Here is a 26294-nt window from a genome sequence, read left to right on the forward strand (position 1 = left end):
AGCAATGCTAATTTGTAATGCTTATATGAGTACTCCACAGGCTATGTATCCAGTGTCAAATGCGCGCCTCTTAACTCTCTCAGAAGAAGACATCTCCCTCTTAGCTTACAGGATTATTCCCATTTGGTAGCTCAAGGCTGTAAGACATGTGGTAAATGCCACATAAACATATTCCTTAAAAAGACACTGATGCTTTCTTTAAAATGCATATCTGAAAAGATTAAAACTAATTTAAAGTGCAAGCCACCAACCTCATGTGTATTACCCATGAGGCTCCTGGCTTGGCTAGCCTGCTCTTTACCTTTTCCCTTCAACACCCATGTCTAGCAATATACAAAGAATCAGTGAGGCAAAGAGTTGGTTCTTCCAGAAAAATCAACAAAATAGACAAACCTTTTTCGAAACTAACCAAAAAGGAAAGTGAGAATATCCAAGTTAACAAGTTCAGAAATGAAAAACGGGACATAACAACAGACGCAGAAGAAAAAAGAGAATCATCAGGTCATATTTCAAAATTGGAAAACTTAAAGGAAACAATTTTCTGGATAAATATCACTTGCCAAAACTAAATCAAGTCCAGATAAGCAAATTAAACAAACCTCTAACTGCTGATGTAATGATACCTGAAAGTCTAGAGCTGGTGTTGGGTGGCCTTAAATGAGCAAGTGGGCATTCCTGGTGTTGGGCGGGGCTGAGATTAGCGTGGGGACAGCTCCTGTCCTCAGTGCTCTTTGAGGGGCCTCTAGACACAGCAGTGGCCTGCCAGGCTCTGATGGGCACACTCCAGTGAAGCTCTTTCTTTGCTCGCCATTCTCTGTGTGTGTATTTGAAGGAAGGCAACGATGCCTCCATCTGTCAGACATAGACACATTCCTGCTGATGGTGTTCTTTCCTCTGTCTGATTTATCACGCTCAGCACTTCGCTTGCTTGAAATGGTAATGTGTGGTCCTACGCTGTCCACATCCTTTGCCCTCCTGCTTGCTAAGTGTGCATTTTTCCTGCCTTTTCTCCCCATGTTCTCTTAAAATTAAATGAATTACCTCTGTGAAACCTTAGGGTACTTATCTGATTTACAGCTGCCCTGCAACTCTGGTCACATACAGAATAGCAAACTTTTCCCTACACCCATTGGTACTTCAAAATACATGCAAAACAATTCCAGTTGTTTCATCTTTCTGGGTTAGTCTTCCAAATGTTTATTTTTTAAAGAGAAGTTACTAAATTGTTTCATCTGGAGAGGAATTTTGTTTAAATATTTCATTAAAAGTATTTGCAGCCTGAGACAGTTAGTGTTCATTTGAAAACCAGTTAGGTTTTTTAGCTTTTTTTTTTTTTTTAATGCGTGGCAGCTGGTATCTATCACAGAAGTGCTGACACCATATTATTTAAAATAGCACTGCCTGGGAGGCTAGGGAAGCTATTTAAGACAGAGCTCAAGAAGGCTGGGGAAATAATAGCCAAAGTTATGTTATGTCAGCCGGTTCTTCAGCATGGAACAGCATGCGAGGCCAGACTGGTTATCTTTCACATAGACATAAAATCTATATCCTGTTCTGATCATTAGAGATCCCATGGGGACAGTATCCAGGGGGACTGTGCCTGGATCTCATGTGTTAGCCAGAGGACAGCATGTGGGGGGTGGGGGGCTGAGGGTGCTGTGAGTTTCCAGTAAACCCTCATTTTCACTTAAACGAAATCAGAATGCAGTATTGGGGAGCTATGGGCTTTGTCTCTCTAGGTTAAGCTTGCAATTCAAGAAGAAACAGTTTATCATGAGAGTGAGGGACACCAAGCTTGATGAGGACATTTCAGAGAAGCAAAGACACTGGAGGAGTTATCATCCAGTACTTCATTTCAAATCATCATTTCCCTTAAACTGAGAGGCAGTTTGGTTCTGTGGTATTCAAATGACACTTTGCATATGACCTGAGGAACTCATTCCTTCTTTTGTGGATAAATAGAGGAACCAAATGCAATCATTAGACTGGCATAGACACTTCAAGATAGTGCATCTTGAAGAACCTAAGAAGAAAGTCCCTGCTTGCACTTTTGTATATGGAATCGCCAATGTTGGAGGGTTTGAAACAGGGCACCACCATACAGGCAGGGAATTGGACCATAAGGGCTGAGCCCTAATGGATGGAGCTGACATTCATTAAAAAAGCCATAGACATCGGTTTTTCTGTTCTCGACACTTGAAGACCCAGGAGAACTACTCTCTGTACCAATCCTCAGCCTTGTTGACTATGACAGTACTTGGATAGCTTTTTCTTAGCCCCCAGATCCACTAAAAGAGAATTTCTTTTGCTTCAGCTATCCAGTATCTGCCATGCCATTGTTGCTGCCAAGACTGAGACATACATGCACGAAATTGTGCTCAGGCAAGGGAGTTGCCCCTGCCTCCTGGGAGGACCAGCCTGCACACTACATCCAGAGCTTCATTTGGCTGGATGAGGGCTTGCTTTCCTCAGATCTTAATATCACCCAAGACCACCCTCACAGGAGGACTTAACAATGTGCTTTGTATTGAGGCTTTCAGGAGTTGAATGAGGTTGGCATACAGAGTCTGTAGTAAATGACGCAGGCATAGTGTTTGTAGTGAGAAATTATTTTCACTACTGTAAGCAACATGACGGCACTGGGGAAACCACTGTGCTACCAGTGGGATGAGGTTAGCAGATATGGCTGAAGTGAAAATAAGGATCTAACTCAATAGTGGTAATAGACTGTAATCCTTACCTTTAAATGTACTTCGCCTGCACAAGCAGTCATTAGATTTCCTTTGACTAGTGAATGAATTCCTGTTTATGCAGGGAAAGAGAATATGAGATAAATAAAACACTTGAGCTGTTAATCAGCAACACATCCTTTAAAAGCATTTAAAACCTGGTTTTGAGTTGACACTGTAGTAAGAAGGTCATAGAACTCACCATGTAATCCAGCCTGGTATCACAATGTGGATGATCCTCCTGCCTCATCATCCTATGCACTGCAGTTATAAGTGTGAGCTGTCAAAGCAGGATTAAAATGTTTTAGTTTATGATACTGAAGTAAAAATAAGGTGAAAAGGCTCAATTATTTGATACTGATTTATTGATTTATTTAGTGATTTACTGATGGCATAAGTCACAAAACAGTCTCATACCAGTATGGAATTATGATTAATAAAAGAGCTATTTATGTAAGGGGAAAACTTACAGATCACTGTCCTGAGTGAATAGGAGCAGAGTCTAGCAGCTGGAAGCAGGAGCTGTACGCAAAAAAGTGAGAGCAGGGCTACAGCTACTTTTTAAAGCAAAAGAGACCATGCCCAAGTGGGCTGGTATCTTAAAGGCTATTGGCTGAAGGGGCAGAAGGAGCTCACACAGCATTTTACTTAAAGCATTGCTCATACTGGCTATTTTCCAAGTATGACTTCACAGGCTACATGGGACAGAATGAGAGAGAGAAATTGCTGAAGCTCTGGGTCTTTGCCCTTAAAATCTGCTGACTGTCATATGCACTTCTGTAATAGCCTGCATGGTAGCCCTCCCCTCCTTGTGGTTCTAGAGCAGAAAATGAGAAAGCAAACTGCACCTGAGGTGAAAGCTCGTTAGGAACTATCTTGGCTTAGGTCCACTAGTGACATCTCCTCTCTTCTACTTTCCTTGGTGTCTGGTTGATTATTCCAAAAAGATCCCACAGCAGTACCTATGTCTATCTATATTTATGTCTAATCTATATTTATCTATATCATCTACCAGTCTTACTATCAAAAACATGATGTTGGGTGGGAGATGTGAGGGGAAGAATGGGGAACAGTAGGAGAGAAAGGATGAGGTATAATAAAATGTACACACGTATGGAGAAAGAATAATTACAAATTTAAAAGTATTTAAAAATATTTGTCAGTATGACTTAGCACCACTTCTCAATTACTATAAAAGCTAGGCTAATTTGTGTATATCTCACATATTTGCTCATTTACTGAGTTCTTGCTTTGTGACTTCCAAGAATTGGGATGGTAATGTCATTTCTGGTCCTCAGCAGACTTGCATGAAGAAATGAAACAATTGACAGACACAGTTGTTGCTTGAACTTGCTTATTTTATGAACTGGAATAAAAATGCTTGTTACCAAACATTAAATCTAGTTCATTTTGAACTCCTTAGATAAAATACTTAATAAGAATTTACTCAGCCTTGTAAATAAATTTAAAAAGTTAATTGACCTGCACAAATTTGCTTGCAACCTTCCATCTCCCACGGTATTTAACTTCTAGGAAAATAAAGCAAACAACACTTTACTCTCCTCTCAGACATTAGTGCTTCTGAGGGTTTAGTCTATTCCAGTCAATTACTTGGTATGAATCAGATGCACTCCACTAAAGTACTCTTTGGAAAACTGAACTTAGCAGCAATATTACTTAGCATTTGATAAGTGAATTTGATATAGTTGGGCTTCTTTCCTTTCCTTTCATTCTTTCTTTTTTTTCTCTCTCTCTCCCTTCCTCCTTTTCTCTCTTCCTTACTCCCTCCCTCCATCTAATGGTATCAACTAGCTACTACTCTCTACACTGGCCTATTATTTGACAGAGAAATGCTTCTAACCCAGATTGCAGATGCAATCCCATAGAAACAGGTAACTCACATTTTCCTGTTAGCTGCTACTAAATTGTAAAAGAAAACAAGCAACCAGAGCCCAGTGCTTGGAAACATGATAATGTAGCTGGAATTTTCTTTGCGCCACCAACCAGCTGCCAAATAAAGACACAAAGACATTAATTATGAATGCTCAGTCATAGCTTAGGCTTGTCCCACTAGCTCTTTCAGCTTTAATTTAGTCTGTTTCTCTCCATCTATGCTTGGCCTCGCGGCTTTTTAACCTTGGTTTCCTTCTGTTTGTCCTTTTCTGCTTTCCCCATGTGTCTGTCTTGCCCCTGACATCTCCCTGTTGTGTCTTTTTCTTTCTTCTTGATCCTAAATTCCTCTTCCTCCTTACTCTCCCTGCCTGGAAGTTTGCCTATCTCCTCCCTCACTACTGACCATTCATTCAGCTTTTTATTAGACAAATCAGGTATCTTAGGCAGGTAAGGTAAAAGAGCAACACATCTTCACATAGTTAAACAAACGCAACACATCTTTGCATAGGTAAAAAAAAAAATTCCCCATCATGGTAACTGAACACACTCAGATAAGCAGGGGTGGGAAGGAAGAGAAAGGGGAAAGCTGAGAAAAAGGGATGGTATGAAAATGAACTGATAAAGCCTGTAAAGAACTAGAGAAGCAAACATACAGGCCAGGCACACCAAGAGATATCTAGAGCACTGTCAAAGAGTCAGGGCCAAGGGTTTGATCCTCAGAGGGAGCACCTGGTAGGGCCCTAAGTTCTGGATAAAGGGCATAGTCAATAATACTCAGGAATTTGCTGTTGGCCAGAAGGGATCTCCATCGGTTTCTGCAGCACTCAAACAGTAGTTTTCTGATACTCTGAGTTGAAGCCAGAGCCTGAAGATTGGAAACACGGTACAGGATACGAGCAGGGCTATTCTGGAGCCTTACACCAGTGTCACCAGATCCAAAGGATGCCACGCAGTATTTGAGCCCGCAGGATCAGGCCTGTGGTCAGCATAACTGCATCAGTCTTTCAGCTTGCCAGCAGGCATTGTAACAAACTTTATCGCTACGTTACTATTCCCCTAGGCAGTTCATATTACTAAAGTAGTCAAGAAAAGACTACTGTAGAGAAACTAATGTGCCTAAGCAGCTCAGGAGACACAGCTCAGAAGAGTTAATCCAGATGACTCAGATGACTCATTTACAGAGTGTATGGACCAATCACAGTCATTTGGTCACTTAGTTTGGACCAACTATAAGTATTCGGCCAATTACAACAATGATAGTCTTTTGAACGAATCACTGTCTCATTTTATAACCAGTCAGAGTCATCCTTGCACCAGGAAATTGTTTCATCTCTGGTCAAGGTGGACACAATTCACTGAGGCTTGTGATTACAAGTGGGTTGTAGACAGTCTCTAACAGCACTGGCTCTTCGGAGCACCAGGACAGTCAGCTTCCATCTTTTGCATAGTTAGCTGGAGGCGTTCTTGGTGCTGGCATAAGGCTAATCCAGCTGCCTGTTTGTCTCATAGACATTTTGCTTAAAGCATTTCAGGAAAGTTCAACAGCTACTAATTAAGGAGTCAAATGGCTCAATCCACAAGACTTTTGCTTATTTACATGGAGAATAAATGTCAGGAGAGCTGACAAATACAAAGTTAAAAATTTTATTATGGGCTATTTCTCACCAGAGGCAGCCACCCTTCTGAATTCTTTCTTTCCAGTATATCTCTTGACTGAGGTTTGTTGTGTGGTGTGACCTTTTTTTGCAGGAAATGGAGCCCGGTTGTAAAAACTTTTGCTGGAGCAGACTGGAGCAGAGCAGCACTGTAACACACTTTGGCCAGGGAAACTTTCCCCTAGTGAAGCAGAGTTGTTACATTCCTAGGGACCTATGCAGAGCTGTAGTATTTCTCCTGGGGAAAATGGCCCCTGCTGGGGCAGAGTTGTTACACTTGTATTGAGGACACATTTCCTTAGATCAGGGCTGTAAGTTCCTACTTTTACAGTGTCTTTGTGGTATTCCTTGGTTCCCAGCTGCCAGGATACCTTCCCACTGGAGAACAGATTGCTGCCCCTACTTCCAATGGTCCCATTGAAGGGAAAAGCCTGGTCACCTGCATCCCAACATTAGCTCATTGATTTGCTGATATCGGGGCCACATTTTGAGTGACACTGACTTGCAAACTATCTGGGAAGCATGAGTCGATGTTGACAGTATTTAAATTGTGTTTTTCAGACAATTAAGTTCAACTATACCCGAAAATCTCAGTGCCCAGGAGCCAACGTCAGTTCTGTACAGATACAAGGTGATGCTGATTATTTCATCAACCATCTTGGAGTTCCAGCTGTGCAGTTTACTTATGAGGACATCAAAACATTAGAGGTAATTGTCTCTAAACATGGGCAGCACTCACTTGCAATGTAGCAGATATGCAAATTTTATTTTAACATAGCTTCGTATTCATCTTTCAGACAATAGGAAGGGGCTTCATTGTGAAATAATCTTTTTTTTAGAAGCTTTGAAATATCATTTGGAAACATGAGCTTTAAAGAGTGTTTGATTCCGTTTTGAAAGACTTACCCTGTTGCTCACATTTTCATAGAGAGCCTTGCGGCAAGAAACATCAGTTGTTGGATTAACATCAGAGCAATTGTAGACTTCAGTGTTGACAGAAGCTCATGGCATGAGCAGAAGACTCTCCTTCTGTGCCCGAGGGGAAATAAATTTCTTGTGCTCTGTATTAATGTGAGTCTTGTGGATTAGCTCTCAAAGTTTGTCAACAGTTTGCATTCCTGAAAACCTTTTCTCCAAAGAATAATGTGAAAGTGTGATTCATTTTCACTAACCTTGTTTATCTAGTTTTTGGGACTGAGTCCTTTACTATTTCTGAGAATCAGCAAGCTGCTTCCAAGTAAATCTAAACCTTCTTGCACACATTGTTCATGTGTTTGTGAGAGGTTCTGGAACACTCTGCTTTAGGACATTATTATCTTGACAACACATTGACTACAAAATAGAGAGAAGTGTACTATGGTCTTTAAATGTAGATATGTCTAGGAAAGACTTTTAAGTTATGTTTACATAGATCCATCTCCAGTTATGCAGTTCCTAAATTCTAGTAGACTTGGCAGGGCTTAGTGCTATATTATCCACAGCTCTCTGTTCTACACTCTTGTTTCCCTGGAGACAGTGATTATTATCCACTATCTCATGGAGGCAACAAACTCCAGGAGAATCCTATTGTGGGGAGATTAACTCTGGTAATGTAGAGTAATACTTCAGATTTACTTCTTTAAGATCTTCGTCCACCATCTTGAAACACATTTTAAAATTATTGTGGTTGTTTGTATGAACATGAAGGGTGTGCTTGTCACAGCAGGTATGCAGAATTTGAGGAGAAATTTCAAGGGTAGTTTCACTCCTTTCAAAGTAGACTCTGAAACTGAGCTCAGCTTGTCAGGTTTATGTGGCAGGTGCTTTCATCTGCTAGCCATTGCTCTGACTTCATTCACCGGATTGGAAAAGACTGTATACGCATGTAGACATGTTGGTTCTTTTGCACAAACTCCAATATATGCACATTAATAAGTCGATGACCTGCACTGTCACCTGAAGCCATGTTGATATCCTAGGCCTGTGAGGCCCCTGAGGGCTATGGTGGTGTCTGTGGCCCATGCAGCAGCAGAGGGCTTTGTTGATTGATGTCTGTGGTCTGTATTGCTACCTGAGACCATGCTGAAGTCTTTGGCACATTCTGCTTTCTCCCGAGATTGTGTTTAAGTCCGGGATCTGTGCTTCCTTGATTGTAAAAGATAAGAAATCTATGTTTGCCATGGTATTGATGACTGCAGACTCACAGCTGAGAAAGAGGGATGTAGAAGGTTTCTGTGTCAACCCCTACCCCTTTTGCCAAAAAAAAAAAAAAAAAAATCATAGAAAGCCACTGAAGGGAACTCTTAAAAATTGTCAGAAGAATGTTGAAGAGTAGTTATCCACAGTTGGTGGCTTCTGGAAGGGTTATGGGTGGGGAAGGATTCAATTTTGCTTAAGGGGTTTGCCACTGGGAGTTTGAATATGCCCTAATGAGTATATGGGCAACACCAATTGAACTTTCTTTTTCTTTTTTTTTTTATGTGGGAGTGGGGGATCATGAGGGTTTTGGAGACAGATTTGGGAGGACTGGCAACTGAGTGTGCTTGGGGTTCATGATGTGAAATTCCCAAATAATCAATGAAAATATGAAAAACATAAGATAAGAAATAACATCTACATTTTCCTGCACAATACCTTTGAATTTTTCTCATACTCCTCAAGTCCTAGCATACCTGACTGCCATCTTGCTCTCCAGTTGAATGGTAGCTTCTGTTTTGTGCACCTAACTGATTTTCATTGAGTTTTTAGCCACAAGTATTCTAGCATAGCTGTAGGACTTGAGTAAATACCCTACAAGACAGATTTAAAAAAAAAAAAACAAGTCTATTGGATTTATTTATTTATTTATTTATTTATTTTGTTATAAACTGATTGACCCATTAGTTCAGGCATCTTATTAACTCTTATAGCTTATATTAGCCCATTATTCTTGTCTATGTTAGCCACATGGCTCAGTACCTTATTCAGAGAGGCAGTCACATCTTGCTTCTTCTGTGGCTGGGTCAGGACTGTGGAAATGAACTTTCCTCTTCCCAGAATTCCAGATTTATTTTTTTAGATGAAGTGCTTTTGTTTACTCTGGAACACACTTTCTAGACTGTGCTATGGATTAAATGAGATTGTGAATGAGCTCTGTGCTCATGCTAAGACCCCGTCAACCATCGTGATTAGCACAATTTCTTGTCAGGGTTTAGGGTCCATAGATTAGTGGAATATTGCCAGATAATTGGGAAGCACACATCAGTGTGTGAGGTAAGAGCTCTTCATCGTTAAGGTGAACAGATGTTTTCTGGGGTTAATCCGCTGGAGAATGTGGGGAAGCAGATGAGAGGAAGCAGATGGGAAATGACGGGCTACGCTGTGCTGTTATCACTGGGAAACTCCTGGAATCCAGTGTCTCTCCTACAGAAGGGCCTTACTCTGAAAGACCCAAACAGTGTTACAAACCACACTTAGAATGCCTAACTCTTGTCTTCCAAATCAGTTTTCATTGTATTTGTTTCTACAAAAGTAATTAGTAGAGTCCCCCATGTGTTAGTGACAAAACCTTGCTTATGGTGATTCAGTGGGGAGAAGTTTTAAAAATAGACTTGTCCCTTACAAAATAGGATTGGTTATGATGATATGATTCATGTACACTCTCAGAAGAACAGATATTAACCTTTACTTTTTGTGTTAGCCTATTATAAGTATTTGTACACAGATATTAAGAGGAATTTTAAATATTGAAAAGCTTCATGTAGGATATTAAAATATTTTACTATGCCAATCAATAAAGTAGTCAAGAAAATTAGATCCTTCTCACAAATTTAATTTTCACATGTTGTGTTTAGAGAAGTGTCCCAGAGGGCTAGGAATCAACACTGTTTCTATAGATCTGTTATTTCTCAAGTCCACGTGTGTCTGTGCCTCTGATGCTTTACTGATATCTAAGAAACAAAATTGACACAAAATAGTACATTCCGCTCTTCCCCTCTGAATTTGGAATTTTCTCCACAGGCTCATGTTTTTTGCAGTTGGTCCCCAGTTTATAACACTAATGTGAAGGCTGTATAGGCCTTAGAAGGCCTGGTTTGATTAAGCAAGGGCTGGTACATGTAGCTGTTTCTACCCTCTTTTTTTTTTGCTTCCTCTCTTGCTGTTGTGTAAGGAATCTCTCCTATATATTTCCACCACCATAAACTGTTTTGTACCTTCCCTTTTTTATAATTCTAAATATGTGAGAAATAAATAAATCTAAAATAAAGATAAGTTCTTAACTAAACACAGATAAAAATCAACAATGAACAATAAACTGGAATAATTATAACAATGTACTATTTTAAAGATGTTGTCGTTGTTACTGTTGCCGTCAGGAATCATTATTAAATAAGATGTATTGTAATAATAGGACAGAGAATCTAACTCCTGATAAGTAAAGCACTACAAGAAGTTGCATGGGAAGCTGGACTCCACTGGGTAAAAAGACACTCACATTTTAAGCAGGACAGAACATCGAACTACAAAGATTGGCATGCAACTGAAAGTTTACTGCTTATTTCTGAAACTTCCCACTTAGTATTTTTGCGCCGAAGTTGACTATAGTTAACTGAACTGGTGAAAACAAAACCCTGAATACATGGGGCCCTCTTTACATTTAGCAATAGCAATTGAACCACATGAAAACTAAATTTTAGAAAAATAAGCTATTGCAAAGGGATAGTTTGCTACACACATTGGATATTATTAGTTTTGCTTTTAATGAAATCACGCAGTTAAAAATATGTATTGAAATTTTGGGCATTACTCATATTCTCAGGTGAAACTTTTCTTCCTCATTTCTGTGCATTCAAATGCATCACCTGAAATTGCATAAATCACAGTTCATCTTTGCCATTCCTCTGCATCTTTAGCTTTCCAGTAACTAAAGCTCACAAATCCACAGGAATCAACGTATTTGCCAAACGGCAGTCGATTCCTTCTTATAAGATATTGCCCTATTAATTGAAACATACCTGACTTTCAACTTCATTTAAATTGAAGTTTTTAAATTTATAAACACGGCTGCACCTGTTAGTAGAAGCATTCTTCACAGTTTAAATATAAAATAGAGATTGCCGCAGAGAAAATGAAAAGACAGATGCTTTCCAATTAAGGGTGTAGTATTTATGACAAGTGGTGGTCCAAGCACATTGCTCAGTCATTTACCAACTGTCTGACATAATTTTTGCTCTAGATTTGTGTTTTGATTCTCTGCAAGGCATGTCAGAGGCCCCATTTTTCCTAGCACATCATAAGATCTTTATGCTCACCAAGTTTTATAGCACCAGTTCAAGCTCTGGTTCCTCACTCTGCTTAATCTTGTATTTCTTGCACTTCCACTTGAGAAATTCCATTTTAAGCCCAATATACCTATAATCCAGGGCTTAATATTTTCATAATAATGAGGTTAAAGTGTATTATGGCTTTTAAATAGTAAGAGCCATGTCATAATTGTTTCAACATCATTTAGCGAGCATCAAAGGCATAGTGAAGTATATTAATTTTCTTTAAAAGCTGAATGAATTTATGAGGAATTTGACTCTTAGACCAATGTACAGAAAAGTATATATATATGTATATATATATATATATATATATATGCAGTTATAAACTTTTAACAATCAGTAATTTTGTGGGGAAAAGCTGACAATTCATTTTTACACCAAATGCAGTAGCAAAATGCATGCATATCCAAACAAGGATATGAGTTTACATTTTTTTTTGTTTTATTCTGATCAGAAGAGAAAAGTTTTTTTATATAAATTACTACTTCTATTTTCTGTTCTGAACATAGCCATGGCATTGCTAGGTTAACAAATGATTGCCATTCAAAAGTCAGTTCAAAATTCCAGACTTTAGAAACTAGAATAATTGCCATTTATTTCTACATATGCTCTACTAATATTTTGCAATATCTTATAGAAGCAATCCATAAAAATTTTTCACCATAAATGCCAGTTCCAGTTCCCCCTCCCTCCCCTTCTTTGACTTCCTTCCCCTTTATCCAGCCCACATCTGCTCTTGATGCAGGGGGTGGTGGAGGGGTGAGGTAAGGCATACCAAGTTGAGGCAGGACCAAGCCCCTTCCCACTATATCAAGACATAGCAAAATATCCCACTATTAGTAATGGCCTCAAAAAAAGCCAATTCATCCACCCAGGATAAGTCCTGGTACCACTGCTAGGTGCCCCCTTCAACAGTTCAAGCCACATAATTGCCCCCTACATTCAGAGGGCTTATTTTAGTCCCATACAGGCTCCACAGCTGTTGGTCCATAGTCCATGAGCTTCCACTAGCTCAGGTCAGACTTTCCCCATTATGATCTTACCTGTATCCCCTTATTCATATGAACCTCACTCCCTCTCTTCAAACGAACTCCAAGAGCTCAGTCCAGTGCTTGGCTGGTGGACACTGCATCTGCTTCTGTCAGTTACTAGATGTAGGTTCTATGGTGGCAATTAGGGTAATCACTAATCTGATTATAGGGAAAGGCCATTTCAGGCACTCTCTCCACACTTTCTAGGAGTCTTAGGTGGGTCATCCTTGTGAATTCCTGGGAATGTCCCTAGCACCAGGTTTCTCCCTACCTCCATAATGGCTCCCTCTGTCTCTTTCGTTGCTCTTCCTCTTTTCCTTCTGCCAACTCAGCCATGTTAGGTCCTCATGTTCCCATCTTCCATCCCCTCCCTTCTATCTCCTCTCCCAGTTTATCAAAGAAATCTTAATAAGTGGCATTTTGAAACTTTTCTATTTAAAATGCTGTCACTGGAAACAAAAAGAAAGGGTTCTTTAATATCTAGAACCATAGTCATATTTTAGAAAACCTAATCACGTTATCACCTCAAAATAGATGGTATTTTTATTTTCTCATTTGTTTCTCTACAAGTCTCCAACTGTGTCTACATCTACAGGCACTAAGGATCCTCTTCCATTATAAGTTTTGCTTTATAAATAATACAATATTAATGCTATACTTTAGTTAGCATTGCTATAATATGTATACATTTAAATATAAATATTGCATAAATATTATTAATAATTAACTTAAATATAATATGAATTAATGGAAATAGCTGGACAATTTGTAAATTAATCAATTATTGGGGAATCATTTTATAGGCCTACTGCTTGGTGGCAAGCATTAGAACCTGGGTGATATTCCATAATCAAATTAAAATCTGAGTGTGGTGGTGCATGCTTTTAATCACAGCACTGTGAAGGCTGAGACAGAAATACTCCTGAGGTTCTGTGATTAAGCCCTGCTTAATCCAATGAATCCACAAGTCCCAGTGAGAGATTCTGTTTCATAATAAGGTGAATTATTTCTGAGGGAGACACACAGTGTTGATCTTGTGGCTTCCACATGTATGTGCACACATATAAGTACATATGTATTAATACATACAGTCCTGTACACAAACCTGTATAAGAACACAAAAATAAAAATACAGATGCTGTGGGACAATGGAATTTTTTTTTCTTAAAAATTTCCGCCTCCTCCCCGCCTCACTTTTCCCTCCCCCTCCCCCCACTCCCCTCCCCCTCCCTCTCCAGTACGAAGAGAAGTCAGGGTTCCCTGCTTTGTGGGAAGTCCAAGGTCCTCCCCCCTCCATCCAGGTCTAGGAAGGTGAGCATCCAAACAGGCTAGGTTTCCACAAAGTCAGTACATGCAGTAGGATCCAAACCAAGTGCCATTGTCCTTGGCTTCTCAATGGAATTTTATCCTGCCATTTGTATTATTTTTAATAACACGCTGATTGGCCAGTAGCCCAGTAGGAAGTTTAGGCAGGGCCACCAGGCAAGAATTAGAGGCAAAGCAAAGAGAATTCTGGGAAGGGGGAAGTTTTAATCTGCAGTTGTGATCCAGATATAGAGGAAGCAAGATGTGACTGCCTTGCTAAATAAGCTACTAAGCCATATGGCTAACACAAACAAGAATTATGGGCTAATATAAGTTATAAGATTAGTGATTACCCTAATTGTAATAAGCAGCCAGAGATACTATACCAATCAGGTTATAACTACTGAAGACCTCTGTGTGATTCTTTGGGACTTAGCAACTGCAGGACTGGGTGGAAAGAAACCTCTGTCAACAAATGGAACAGAAAACCTTGATCAACATACAGATGTTTAAAAGAAAAACTCATATGATTGGGAAGGGCATTTGCCTTACATTTTTATAAATCTCATAAATATGATTTAATACAAAATTGTGTTATTTTTATTAGTTTCTGCATGTAATATTTTGTAACATGTTATCTTGATGCAGATGCATAAAAATTTCAACTAGTACTTGTTTTCATTAAAAGCATATTTTCTCCAGTACTTTCTATGCGCCTAAATATCTTAGCTCCATAAAGATTAATTTCTATGTGGAATCTGAGTTCATGTTAATGAGCTTGCCATAGTTTCTGAATAAAATACAGAAGTGAAAGTAAGAAAAGATGTTATGTTCCTGTTGGCTTGAAATAGTTCATATCTCTGAGAGATTTAAAGTCTCTGGATGGGAAGAAAGCTGGTTGATGAAGCTGACTTCCCTAAATTGGCCTACTTTGTTTTCCATAACACACGACAAGTGTTCAGCTTCACCTCATTCAAGGATATGAGCTGTGATTCGGTAAAAAACTGTGTGTGTGCTTTCTGGTCATCGCTGGGCATTTCCATCCCACTCACCTGACAAACAACATGAAGTAGAGAATATAATACCATCATATACTGAGTCTCTACAGTGGAGCCTGCTTCGTGGAGACATATCTTTAGAAAAGAAGGTTAAACCCAATCAACAAATCAACTGTCACAGAGCATACTGGGGAAGTTTTGATTGCACATTATATGAAATGGCTGTCACACAGGGAGTGATATTAAAGTTGCTCTGTGCTTCCAAGAGCCTGAGGAGTAAACATAAGAAATTGAAATATGAGACAGATGTGAAGAAAAAAAAAACAACAAAGAGTGGAGAAACACTGAAGACTCAAATCGGTAATTCAAAAGTCTGCTTCAAATTGCTTAATATTTTGAAATGGCTACAAGGAGGACAAGTTTTTCCATACTCCTTGTCCTTTTTTGGAATTCTAAATGAGAACATTTATTCTGGATGACTGTCCGCATCAGGTCAAAATATGTATCACAAGCACTATATTTTAACTCCAGTGCTGTTTTGGTTGAGCTGAACAATGACCAGCCCTGTTATGAGGGCATAAGGTACATGGTGAAGTTTTATAACAATATTAAAAGGGGCTTAAAAGTAGACTATATAATGGTTTGCCAATATTAAGCTATAGAATGCATGGCAAGTCTGATGTGATTCGTTTAGATATATGTTTGTTTAAAATTATTGATTTTTCTAGTTGGAAACTTTATACATGTTGTATAGCATTGGCAGTTTGCCAAAAGTTCAAAAATATATAAAAAGGAAAGGTTTCTTCCCTCCATGCAGCCATAGTATAGATTGGAAATTAGAAATGGAGGCAATCAAATAAATCAAGTACAATAAAAATGATTAACTGTCAGCTTTGATCCCTTTAAAGCATAATGACCAATGTGCATCTTAAAGATCCTGGACACTCGTTGTCATGGCTAGTGGTGATTCTCAGCTAGGATCACCTAGGAGATGGGTCTCTGGACATGTCCAAGGGATGTTATCTTAATTATGTTTATTGGGTTTAGGAACACCCCACTTAGCTGTGCAGGGGTATCTGAACAGAGTATATAGATCAGCAGTATGTGGTTAACGCTCTCTGTTCCTCAGTTGTGGACATGATGTGACCAACTGCTTCCAATTCCTACCACCATGGAATCCTATTATGATAGTTCTGTGAACTGTGAGCCATCTAATCTAAACAAACCCTATTTCCAGGAGCTCATTTTCATGGGTATTTTATCACAGCAACAGGAAAAGAAGTTAAGACCTGCCCCATGTGCAGTACTACCTGAGCTTTGGCACACTGAGTTCACTTGGGTGCAGTAGAGAGAATGCTTGTCTAATGTCTACACTACATATGCACTTTGGATTACTTATCCATACTACTTACACACTTCAAATTAGTTATCCATAAGGTATATTTGCTTAAATTTGCCAAGCGTGAGTATAAAAATCTTCCTTGAGAGATCTCCATTGGCATCATTATAGAAGGTGACTGAACAACAACGAAAATAATAATATGAAAAAGAAGAAGCAACTCTAAAACTGGAGGGAAATTCATCATAATTAAATGCATTTTAAGCCATTTGCCTCACAGATGTCTTTAAACATTCAAATTCTTTTTTAAAAAAATCACATCAAAATAGTGTGGGAGAATTGTCTGTATTCTGTCAATCATGTTTTAAATAAATGCTGATTGGCCAGGCAGGAAGTATAGGCGGGAAAGCCAGACAGGAAGTAAAAATGATACAATGAGAACAGGAGAATTCTGGGAAGGAGGAAGTTGATTCCTCCCACTCATGCCCAGATCACCAAAACAGCAGGATGTGATCTGCCCTGCTGAGAAAGGTACTGAGCCACATGGGTAACATAGATCAGAATAATGTTTTAATATAAGCTACAAGAGCTATTAAGTACCCTGAACTAATGGACCAATCAACTTTATAACTTATAGAGATCTCTGTGTGATTTTATTTGGGGCTTGCCAGCTGTGGGGTACCTGGTCGGACAGAAACCCCAACAAGCAGGAGCCTTTCATGTAACATCAAAATACTGGCTATAAGTATACACTCACAGTCTTTAAAATACAACATTTACATATATGTTTTTCTATTATTTGATCCAGCTTCTAATTAATTAACCCGTAAAAAGTGGGGCTAATACTATTGGCTAAGAGGAGGTCCTATGAAGAACTTGTTAAGAGAGCCAAAATAGTAACAAGGGAAATTATATTTCTAAATCACTCATTATAAAATATGTACCAGATATTGTTGTCTTCTAATCCCTTTAAATATGTTATCATATTTATTTCTTGTATTTACAGCTATCACCTATAAAAAATTGGTAATAACCCTAGTTTCTTTAAATTTGGTAAAACCTAACATAGAGTAGTTAAGTAACTTAATAGAGATCACCTATTAATTCTAAGGTCAAATCTATGAATACAACATCCAGTCACAAGATCTCCAGCCTGTGTCAATCACATATCCTTGCACTATTTCCTTTTCTTTCTTTCCTTTTATTGTCTTTTCATGACAGGGTTTTTCTTTGTAGTCCTAGCTATCCTGGAACTCCCTCCATAAAGCAGGATGGCCTCAAACTTGGAGATCTACCAGCCTTTGCCTCCCAAGTTCTGAGTCTTAAGGTGTGATTTACCACCACCTGGCCACTTGTACTCTATTAAAAGTTTCTAGCTAAACTATAAGGTAGTAGTCTCCGTTTCTCACTTTCTCTATACTCCAACATGATAATGTGATGCTTGATTCATTTTGTATACTTACATTTACAAAACATTGTAAATGACTCATTTTGACCATTTCCAAAGGTAAACATCACTGGATAATATGAAGGTATGATCTTTACTTTGGTATGAATTGTTATTAACATTTTCTTTAATGCTATGTCCCATTATAAAATGAAGTCAATGACTTAATACTAACTTCTCAAGAATACATTTCATGTGATTGGTACAAGTAGTAAAGGAAGACTTTAAATTATCCATATTTGTTGATTATATTATCCTCTACAATAGAGGCTTAAAGACAACCAGTGCTGGAAAACACTTTCAGCAAAGTAAGAGAATGCAAAATCAACAAATGAAAATCAGTAGCTTTTCTATATAACAATAACACATGATGGACGAAATGAAGAAAGCAATTCTCTTCAGAATATCTTCAAAATTACCTATGAATAAACATATAGAAGAAATGGAAGAATTCTACAATATAAAGTGTAAAACTCTGTAAAAAAAAGAAACTGAAAACAAAATGATCTGTTCTTAAGAAATGCTGCTGAAAATGTGGGGGAAAGACAATCCTTAAACACTGCCAGTGAGAATAGAAATGGCTCCAGACACCCTAAATCAATAGAAAAGTTCTGAAAATAAACAAAACTAAATGTTGAACTACATATGACTCTGCCACATCACTTCTGTGTATGAACCTGAAAGTCTCTAAGCCAACAAAATGCAAGATAACATTCACGTTATTATAGCATTTCCACCAAGAGTTGAGTTATTGATCAGTCTGGATTTCACCAGCAAATGAATGGATAAAGCAAATGTGATTATGGATGGCTATATAGATGATAGATGTATAAACAAGTTGATAGCATGTAGATAGATGATTGATATGTATTCAGGGTAGTTTTGTTCACAATAAAGATGATTATAATTATGTTGTAACAAGGATACAACTTGATATCATTATATTAAATGAAATTATTTGGGTATAGAAAGACAAATATCATGATTTGTCTCTTTTGAGCATCTAATACTTACAAATATAAAAGTTCATTTATGTATACGAATGCAATGTGAAAGCACAAGGGGTTGAGAAGGGGCCATATTAATGGGAGGGGAAAGCAGGAAAGGCTAAAGGGTAGTATGCTAATCAAACTACAGTAAAAGAAAATAGAAAACATGCTAAAATCAAACAACAATATATCTTCTATTTAAATTTTGAAAATAAAGATGTCATAATGGTTCTACTGGTCATCCCATTCCTCAGTGAGTGTGCATGCACCCGAGACTCACAGTGACTGTGCGTGCACCCGAGAATCACAGTGACTATGCTTGACCTGGGGCTCACAGTGACTGTACGTGCACTTGAGGCTCACAATGACTGTGCGTGCACCCGAGACTCACAGTGACTGTGAGGATCACAGCTTTAGATACTGTGATCATCCCTTGCATGTTTCCTAATTTCATTTCTAAGCTAATTTCTGTGAAAGTGGAAATGAACATGTTCATCTTGTCTAATTCCTGTATGAATGGCATATTTCCATGAAGTAAATATTTTTAGAACTCAAGACATTTAGAAAAACAATTAAGACAATTGTTAAACATCAAACTAAAATCTGAAAAGTTGTTTTGCTCTCCATATGTCCCAATAAACCACTTCCAAGGGGAGTCTGTATCTAGGCTCAGCAGCTCCGATGACCATGCTACAAGTTGGTTGACTTGTCCATACTGCCTCAACTTTGGCAAAGTTTTTCGTTTGCTTGCTTTTAATCTATATATTTCTCTCTTTCTTGAGACAGAGTTTCTGTGTGTAGACTTGGCTGTCCTGGAGCTCACTCTGTAGACCAGGCTGGCTTAAAATGAACTTTAAACTATTCTTTAATTGCACATTTTCCAAGTCTATTTCACAGAACTTACAGTTTTGTGTCTTTTTGCCCTGATAAGCAAGTGTTTTTGTAAAAACTACAAAGGAAGTGACATTTATGAAATCTCATAAGTGTTCAAAAACATCAGATGAAAGTCGAGGCTGCTTGGTTTATAGAGATTTCTGCAGCTCCCCTGCAGAAGTTCTCATGTCTCTGTCAGTCTCAGGAGACAGCAGTTGTATTTGGACTCCTTTCCTGGTGCGTCTGTCTCTGTGATTTTAAATGAATAGAGAGAATTCTGCTGAAAGAGAACAAAGTATTTTGAAAGCATTTTGATTTTTGCAATCTTTTGTCAGTAGTTTTAGACTTGAAATTATTCTGACCCAATTTTCTCTTATCAGTGAAGAGCACAGTAATTCTATAGAGTGGACTGTTTAGGTAGCATCAAGAAGTAGACAAAAAGAGATAAAAGTGTACTTATGAGTTGAAGATCAATCACTTTCATCTTTAAATATCTTCATAGTTGCTTTATTTATTTATTTATTTATTTATTTTGGTTTTTCAAGACAGGGTTTCTCTGTGGTTTTGGAGCCTGTCCTGGAACTAGCTCTTGTAGACCAGGCTGGTCTGGAACTCACAGGGATCTGCCTGCCTCTGCCTTTTTGCAATCCTTATCTGAGGATTATAAATTTCACAATATTTTGAGAAAAATTCTAATTATGGGAGATATATTCAAGCGCATCAAAATTGGTACCTGCATTTGAACATTCAACAGTGAATCACAAGTATATTTTAAAGATTTATCCGTGTCATTGTTTTATATGTACATATATCCTAAAGTTGTGTGTATATATATCAATATTCCTAAGTACAATGTAAAACTGTATACATTTATAATTAAGTGAGCTGGAAATCACTTAGAGTAAGGGAGAAGACATGTTTTCAATGCACTACTTTAGTCATTAGCTATAATGCACATGGACAGGCAATGCTTTAGCTATCATTATGAACACTCAGAAGCAAAACCTCCTAGGTACTGTACTGTTTTAGGACGTCTATTGCTATGATAAAAGAGAACTACATAAACAACTTGGAGACAAAGGGTTTATTCCATTTTGTAGCTCATAGTCCGTCACTGAGGGAAGGCACACCAGAAACAATGCCTGTTGGGAACCTGGAATTAGTAATTGAAGCAGAATCAATGCAGGAATGCTGCTGGCTTGCCTATTCTGCCCTTTTGAGCACCCAGGCCTACCGCCCAGAGTTGACACTGCTGACAGTGAGCACAGCCTTCCAAATGATCAATCAAAAAATTCACTACAGGCTAATCTGCTGGGGTCATTTTCTCAATAAAGGCTCCTTCAGTCTTCTCAAATGACTCTAGCTTGTGCCAAGTTATTTATTTATTTAGGTATTTTTTTTTTAAAGACAGGGTTTTTATGTTGCTCTGGAGCCCATACTGGAATTAGCTCTTCAAGACCAGGCTGACCTCAAACACACAGAGATCCGCTTGCCTCTGCCTACTGAGTACTGGGATTAAAGGCGTGTGTCAACACTGCCCAGCAAAAAATACATTGGTATTGATGTTGAGAGACATGCTCTGCCAAAATATTGGAGTTAAACTGAGGTTAGTTTGCCTCTGTGTAATAGCCACCTTCCTAGGTCAGGTGGCTGATTGGCTACCAATGACTTGAAGACTCCTACCCCTTCATGATTTTAGAGAATTCACGTGATCAAAGTAAGACAAGCTGCTCTGATGTAAACATAATACTGGGTGGTGAGTCTACTTGTTTGTGTGGCCCAGTTCCTTATGATTGATTAATAGGAAAAATGACTGATTTATTTCTTTTTAGGGAGGCACTGATTACTGAATCCTGAAATTTGGATTTATTATTCTTTGTAAACAAAAATGTGATTTGTTATAATTATTAAATTTAATAATTAGCTGAAGGAATTAATTTTTAACCCATATATTGTAGATACAGCCATGCATGTATAGGAAACACTAAGTGGACTGGATTATGTGCTTGGTCTTTTAATTTTTAAAAAATATTATTTTATGTGTATTGGTATTTTGAATAATGTATGTCTGGTTCCCTCAGAGGCAAGGAGAGGGCATTTATTCCCATAACTGGAGTTACAGACAGTTGTGAGACACCATCATCAAATCAGTGTCTACTGGAAGAGCAGCCAGTGTCTTAAACTCCAGACACATTTGCTTGTTTTGAAAATGAAAGAGCGAGTTATGTCAGTATTACGAATGGGGGATGATGACACAACAAGGAACTGGAGGGGACCTGATGATGGATGCATTCGATCAAAACTCATTATATATGTGATGAAGTTCTCAAGGAATAAACAAGAGGTTTTTTTTTTTATTTTTTTTTTAAAGTTTACCCTGGGTTGGGGAGATGGCCTAGTGGGTAAAGTGCTTGCCATGCAGGCATCTGGACCAGAATTCTTATTCTAACCCACAATGCAAAAATTTGTTTGTCAATACAAGTCTGTAATCCCAGATCTGGAAATCTGGAGAGCAGAAACAAGTAAATCACTGGAGCTAAAGGCTGAACCCTCCAAACCAGAAAATTCCAGAGTGAGAAACTTTCTCAAAAATAATGTGCAAATGAGTTTGAGGCTTATACCTGAAAATGACCTGTGCCTCCCCCAACCATGGGTACTCACAGCAGTGTATGCACATACTTTTATACACACACACACACACACACACACACACACACACCTCACTAAATAAACAAGAGTCAAGTGTAAGTCTATTCTGTTGGTGCAAAATTGTAATCCTGGTATTTAGCAGTCTGATACTTGCAAATTCTTGTCAAGACTCCACTAACTATGGAGATCCTGTCTATAAATAAGTTAACTAAGTAATAAATTAGCAACAGTCTTCTTCTCCCTACTGCCTGCCCAGTATGGATATCTGTAGCTACTCTGCTATAATCTCATGTTTTATGAGTTATATCTTTTCTTTAGTTTCCCTTCTCACTTTCCCTCTCTGACCTCATTAGTTCAATTCCATTTTGTCCCGAATATTTATTTTTAGTATGCCTCTACAATTTTTCTTTAGTTTTTACTTTGTGCTGTTCCAATTCTGTTCACCTTCCATTATGTTTAGTTGAATCTGAACTTCAAAGTTGCCATTTTCTGTTTATTTTCAGATGAAGGCTTGGTCTTGCCGCCTTCTTCATAGAAGGCACCATAGAGGACTATTTGTTATATGGTTAAGTATTCGATATTTAAATGCAGATATCAAACTGAAAAAATATGTTTTTAAAATATTTTTTTAGCCTTGGGAAATACCCACTGAACATAATTCAGGAGATGGCGCTGAAATGAGATATTTTCAAATTCCTTCTTATCCTTTATCAAGGAATGAGTAACACCAGAGGAGACTCCCTACCCTTGCATCTATTCTTAATCTCTGTCTGCTTTTTTTTTTTAACACCCTCAGGCTCTGCCTCAAATGATCCAAGGCACACTATATGTATTTCCCACTTTGTACTCTGGTCATAACATATAACCCAACTCCATGCTCCCATGGAAATAAGTGATACCCACGCCTGGGATTTGAATCATACAGTAGCAGAAAAGACTCTATGTGGAGGGTGGTTACAGAAGAGAAGGCCATATCCTTAGGAATGCTGAAGAACTAAATCACAGGAAAGCTATATTCTGGTAAATAGAAATATTTGACTCTGGAGGAACACTCTGTCTGTGCTGATTTAATATCAGAAAGTATGGAAACATTTTTTAAAGAGCATATAATTTTTCTCTGGGACCAACCAAATTAGCAATGAACTTTACAGGCACCAAGGGAATGCTGAGAGTAGGTGACATACTCTTCCCTAGAGAAGACTATCTAATAACAAATGATCATTCCCCAGAACGTGTAAACAAATAACATTATACATACCGAACAGGTATAGTTATGCATTTAGGAAAAGGCATACAACTATACAGAACTGGAAGAATAACAAGGAGTGGAATATGAGAGCTTGATGGGAGAAAAACGAAGAGGTAAATTCTGGAACTATATTATGATCTCAAATATGAAAGAAATATTGAAAGCCTAGATTCCAGAGCCTAACATATCAGCATGTGCAGAGAGATGAGTATCAGTGAATTAAACTCCTAGACGCCTCCGGTTCCCAGCCAGAGACTTGATTCTATGAAATGACTTGAGTCAATTGATGAAAAGTCATTTTTTTCCTTTTTTGGGGATTAATTTATATATTTTAAATTTTTCTTGTATTTATTCAGCTTATGTGGTAGTTTACAACATGGATTTTTTTTATTCATCTAGACAGTTTCTGTGTTCAAGTTACTCTCAGTTTTCTGACTCTCCTTTCCCATTAGTCCTTTTCATCCTAGACATTCTAACTTTTATTGTTATGTCACATGTACATACATGGTTTTATAGATTTTCATAAAAATCTTGGAACAGTAAGTGAGAATAAACATCATAAGCTATTTATCTTTCTGAGAATGGTTTAATTTTGCTTAACATAAAGTTGGATGCTCTTGATATTAGAATTTTCATGCTTGAATTTTAATGTGAAAATTAAGGTCTAAACCAAAACTAAAGAAAGAAATTAAAAAATGCTAGATAACAACTCCACTCTGTACTTTAGTCTTTTAATATTAGATCCATAGTGACAATATTTTGTTATATGTCATGAAAAAAGATAGATATGTATCACTGTATAAGCAAAATATAACAAAATTTAAGTAGTTCTATTTTTGTTCAGTGAATGGATTTGTGAAATTAGGGAATGAATCTCATTGTTATCTCTATTTTATCCAAAGTTACTGTGTATTTACATACTTTGATTTTCCCTTTCATCCCCACTTCCTCCCTCTTTCCTTCATTCCATTCTTCACTTCCCCCACATCTCTTTTCTTTCATCCAATTTTGATCACATGCATATATTACTCAAAAGTGTTTACTTTTATTTTAAAACATGGTAGTTCAATATATCTATCTATCTATATATATCCATCTTTTATCTATCCATCTATCTATCTATCCATCCATCCATCCATCTACCTACTACCTATCTGTCTGTCTGTCTATCATCTATCTATCTATCTATCTATCCATCTTTTATCTATCCATCTATCTATCCATTCATCCACCCATCTACCTATTATCTATCTGTCTGTCTGTCTGTCTGTCTATCATCTATCTATCTATCCATCCATCCATCATCTATCATCTATCTATCTATCTATCTATCTATCATCTATACCTGCTCTCTATAAAACCATACTCAGTATACCTATTCTGTTGGATACTGGGTTTGCCTGTACTGTTCTATCAAAATGTAACTCAAAGCCACCTACTTACATTTTGACAAATCTTTGCTAATCTATTTTTTTCACATGATTATATATTAGCATATTCAATCTTAACTTACTTGAATGTTTTTTAAGGATATCCTATGTTAAATCAGTTTTTCAAAATGAATTTTTTAGTATTGAATGGTAGTTTAATAATTCTTCCCAGTGCAAAAATATAAATGACATGGTGTAGATTTTTGTTTGCAAACCATAACAAACTATGAATCTACAATTAACTTAATAATGACATTGGGAAAGCATCTGTAATTAAGACATACATCTTTCTGCATACTCACATTTTGAAAGTGAACCACAAGAAGCTTTGAAACATCTGATGTGTTGAAGCAGGAAAACACAAAATGTGTGACAAGCAGCTTGACAGGTGTCAAGAGATTGCCTTATGAAAGTTCCACTCTGCTGTTTGAAACTGCTGTGAGGAATATGAGCAGAGAGCTCCTTCAACAAGGTCATCCCACTGCCCAGGAGGGTGGGAGAAGAGGGACAATGAAATAAATTGGTGCTAAAGTGTATATAAATCAGAGTTAATGATTTCAAGGGCATAATTCTAAAATTGCAGCTATTCGCTGTTAAAACTGAATAAAGGTATATGTTTGTGTATAGCGACAAGTGTGCAGGTTGTTAGGAAATAGCAGACATGATTAATGCCTCCATCTATTGGGCCTGCCACCCCTTCAAAACAGCACCTGCTTTTTCCATTCTATGATTAACCTGTAAAGCAACAGAAAAATAGACTCCCACCACAGTACACTCCATCATTCTCTGAAATTTTTCTTTTCAGGAGGAGAATACCACTTCCACTTTGGTAGGTTGATGGCTTAATGTGGCGATAGATTCCCTACCCAAATCCTTTCTGTGACATTATGGTTTCATTTGTTTATTGCTGAATTATATGTGTGTTTTCACATATAAAAGAAATTTATCTGAATAGACACTGAATTTATACTTAATGTAATAATTTATGATTGAAATTGCATTTACCCTGATGACAGAATGGAAGATAGCTTGCTTACAAAACATTTGGAATAAAGACAATGAGGCATTTGTAAGTCTTTCCATGTCGTGGAATTTTTCAGAATGCTCCTTAAGATGCAGAGAATTTCAGATGTATGTTTTCTTTTAAAAGTTGTTGCTTTTTATGTTTTAGACTTTTTTTCTTAATAGCAAATGGCTTTTTTCTCATCTAAACTGTATTTTAATTTGGTGCCATGAGATAGTGCTTTTTTAAATATTTTCCAATATTTAGCCCTTTCTTATTGAAAATAAAATTAATGCAACATACAACCAAAGTTTTACCTACCCCATCTTGTCCCAAATCCTCCACCTCCCCACCTCCCTAATTCCTCACTCACAAAGCCTACATCCTTGATTTCTCTTTAGAAGACAAACAGACCAGGA

At 37.7% G+C, this 26294-nt stretch overlaps 1 protein-coding gene across 1 annotated transcript in view; it reads left to right on the top strand.

The window, feature by feature from the left end:
- Naaladl2 (N-acetylated alpha-linked acidic dipeptidase like 2) overlaps positions 1-26294 on the top strand; it is an 835422-nt gene that overhangs the window by 609949 nt on the left and 199179 nt on the right. Inside the window, exon 10 of the mRNA XM_041659204.1 lies at positions 6839-6985. Coding sequence (XP_041515138.1) covers positions 6839-6985 — 147 coding nt within the window. The remainder of the gene's footprint in view (positions 1-6838; positions 6986-26294) is intronic.

This window comes from Microtus oregoni, unplaced genomic scaffold, assembly GCF_018167655.1.
Source record: "Microtus oregoni isolate MIOR12 unplaced genomic scaffold, Mior012 000010F_ref0000083, whole genome shotgun sequence".
In the NCBI taxonomy this organism is placed as follows: domain Eukaryota; kingdom Metazoa; phylum Chordata; class Mammalia; order Rodentia; family Cricetidae; genus Microtus; species Microtus oregoni.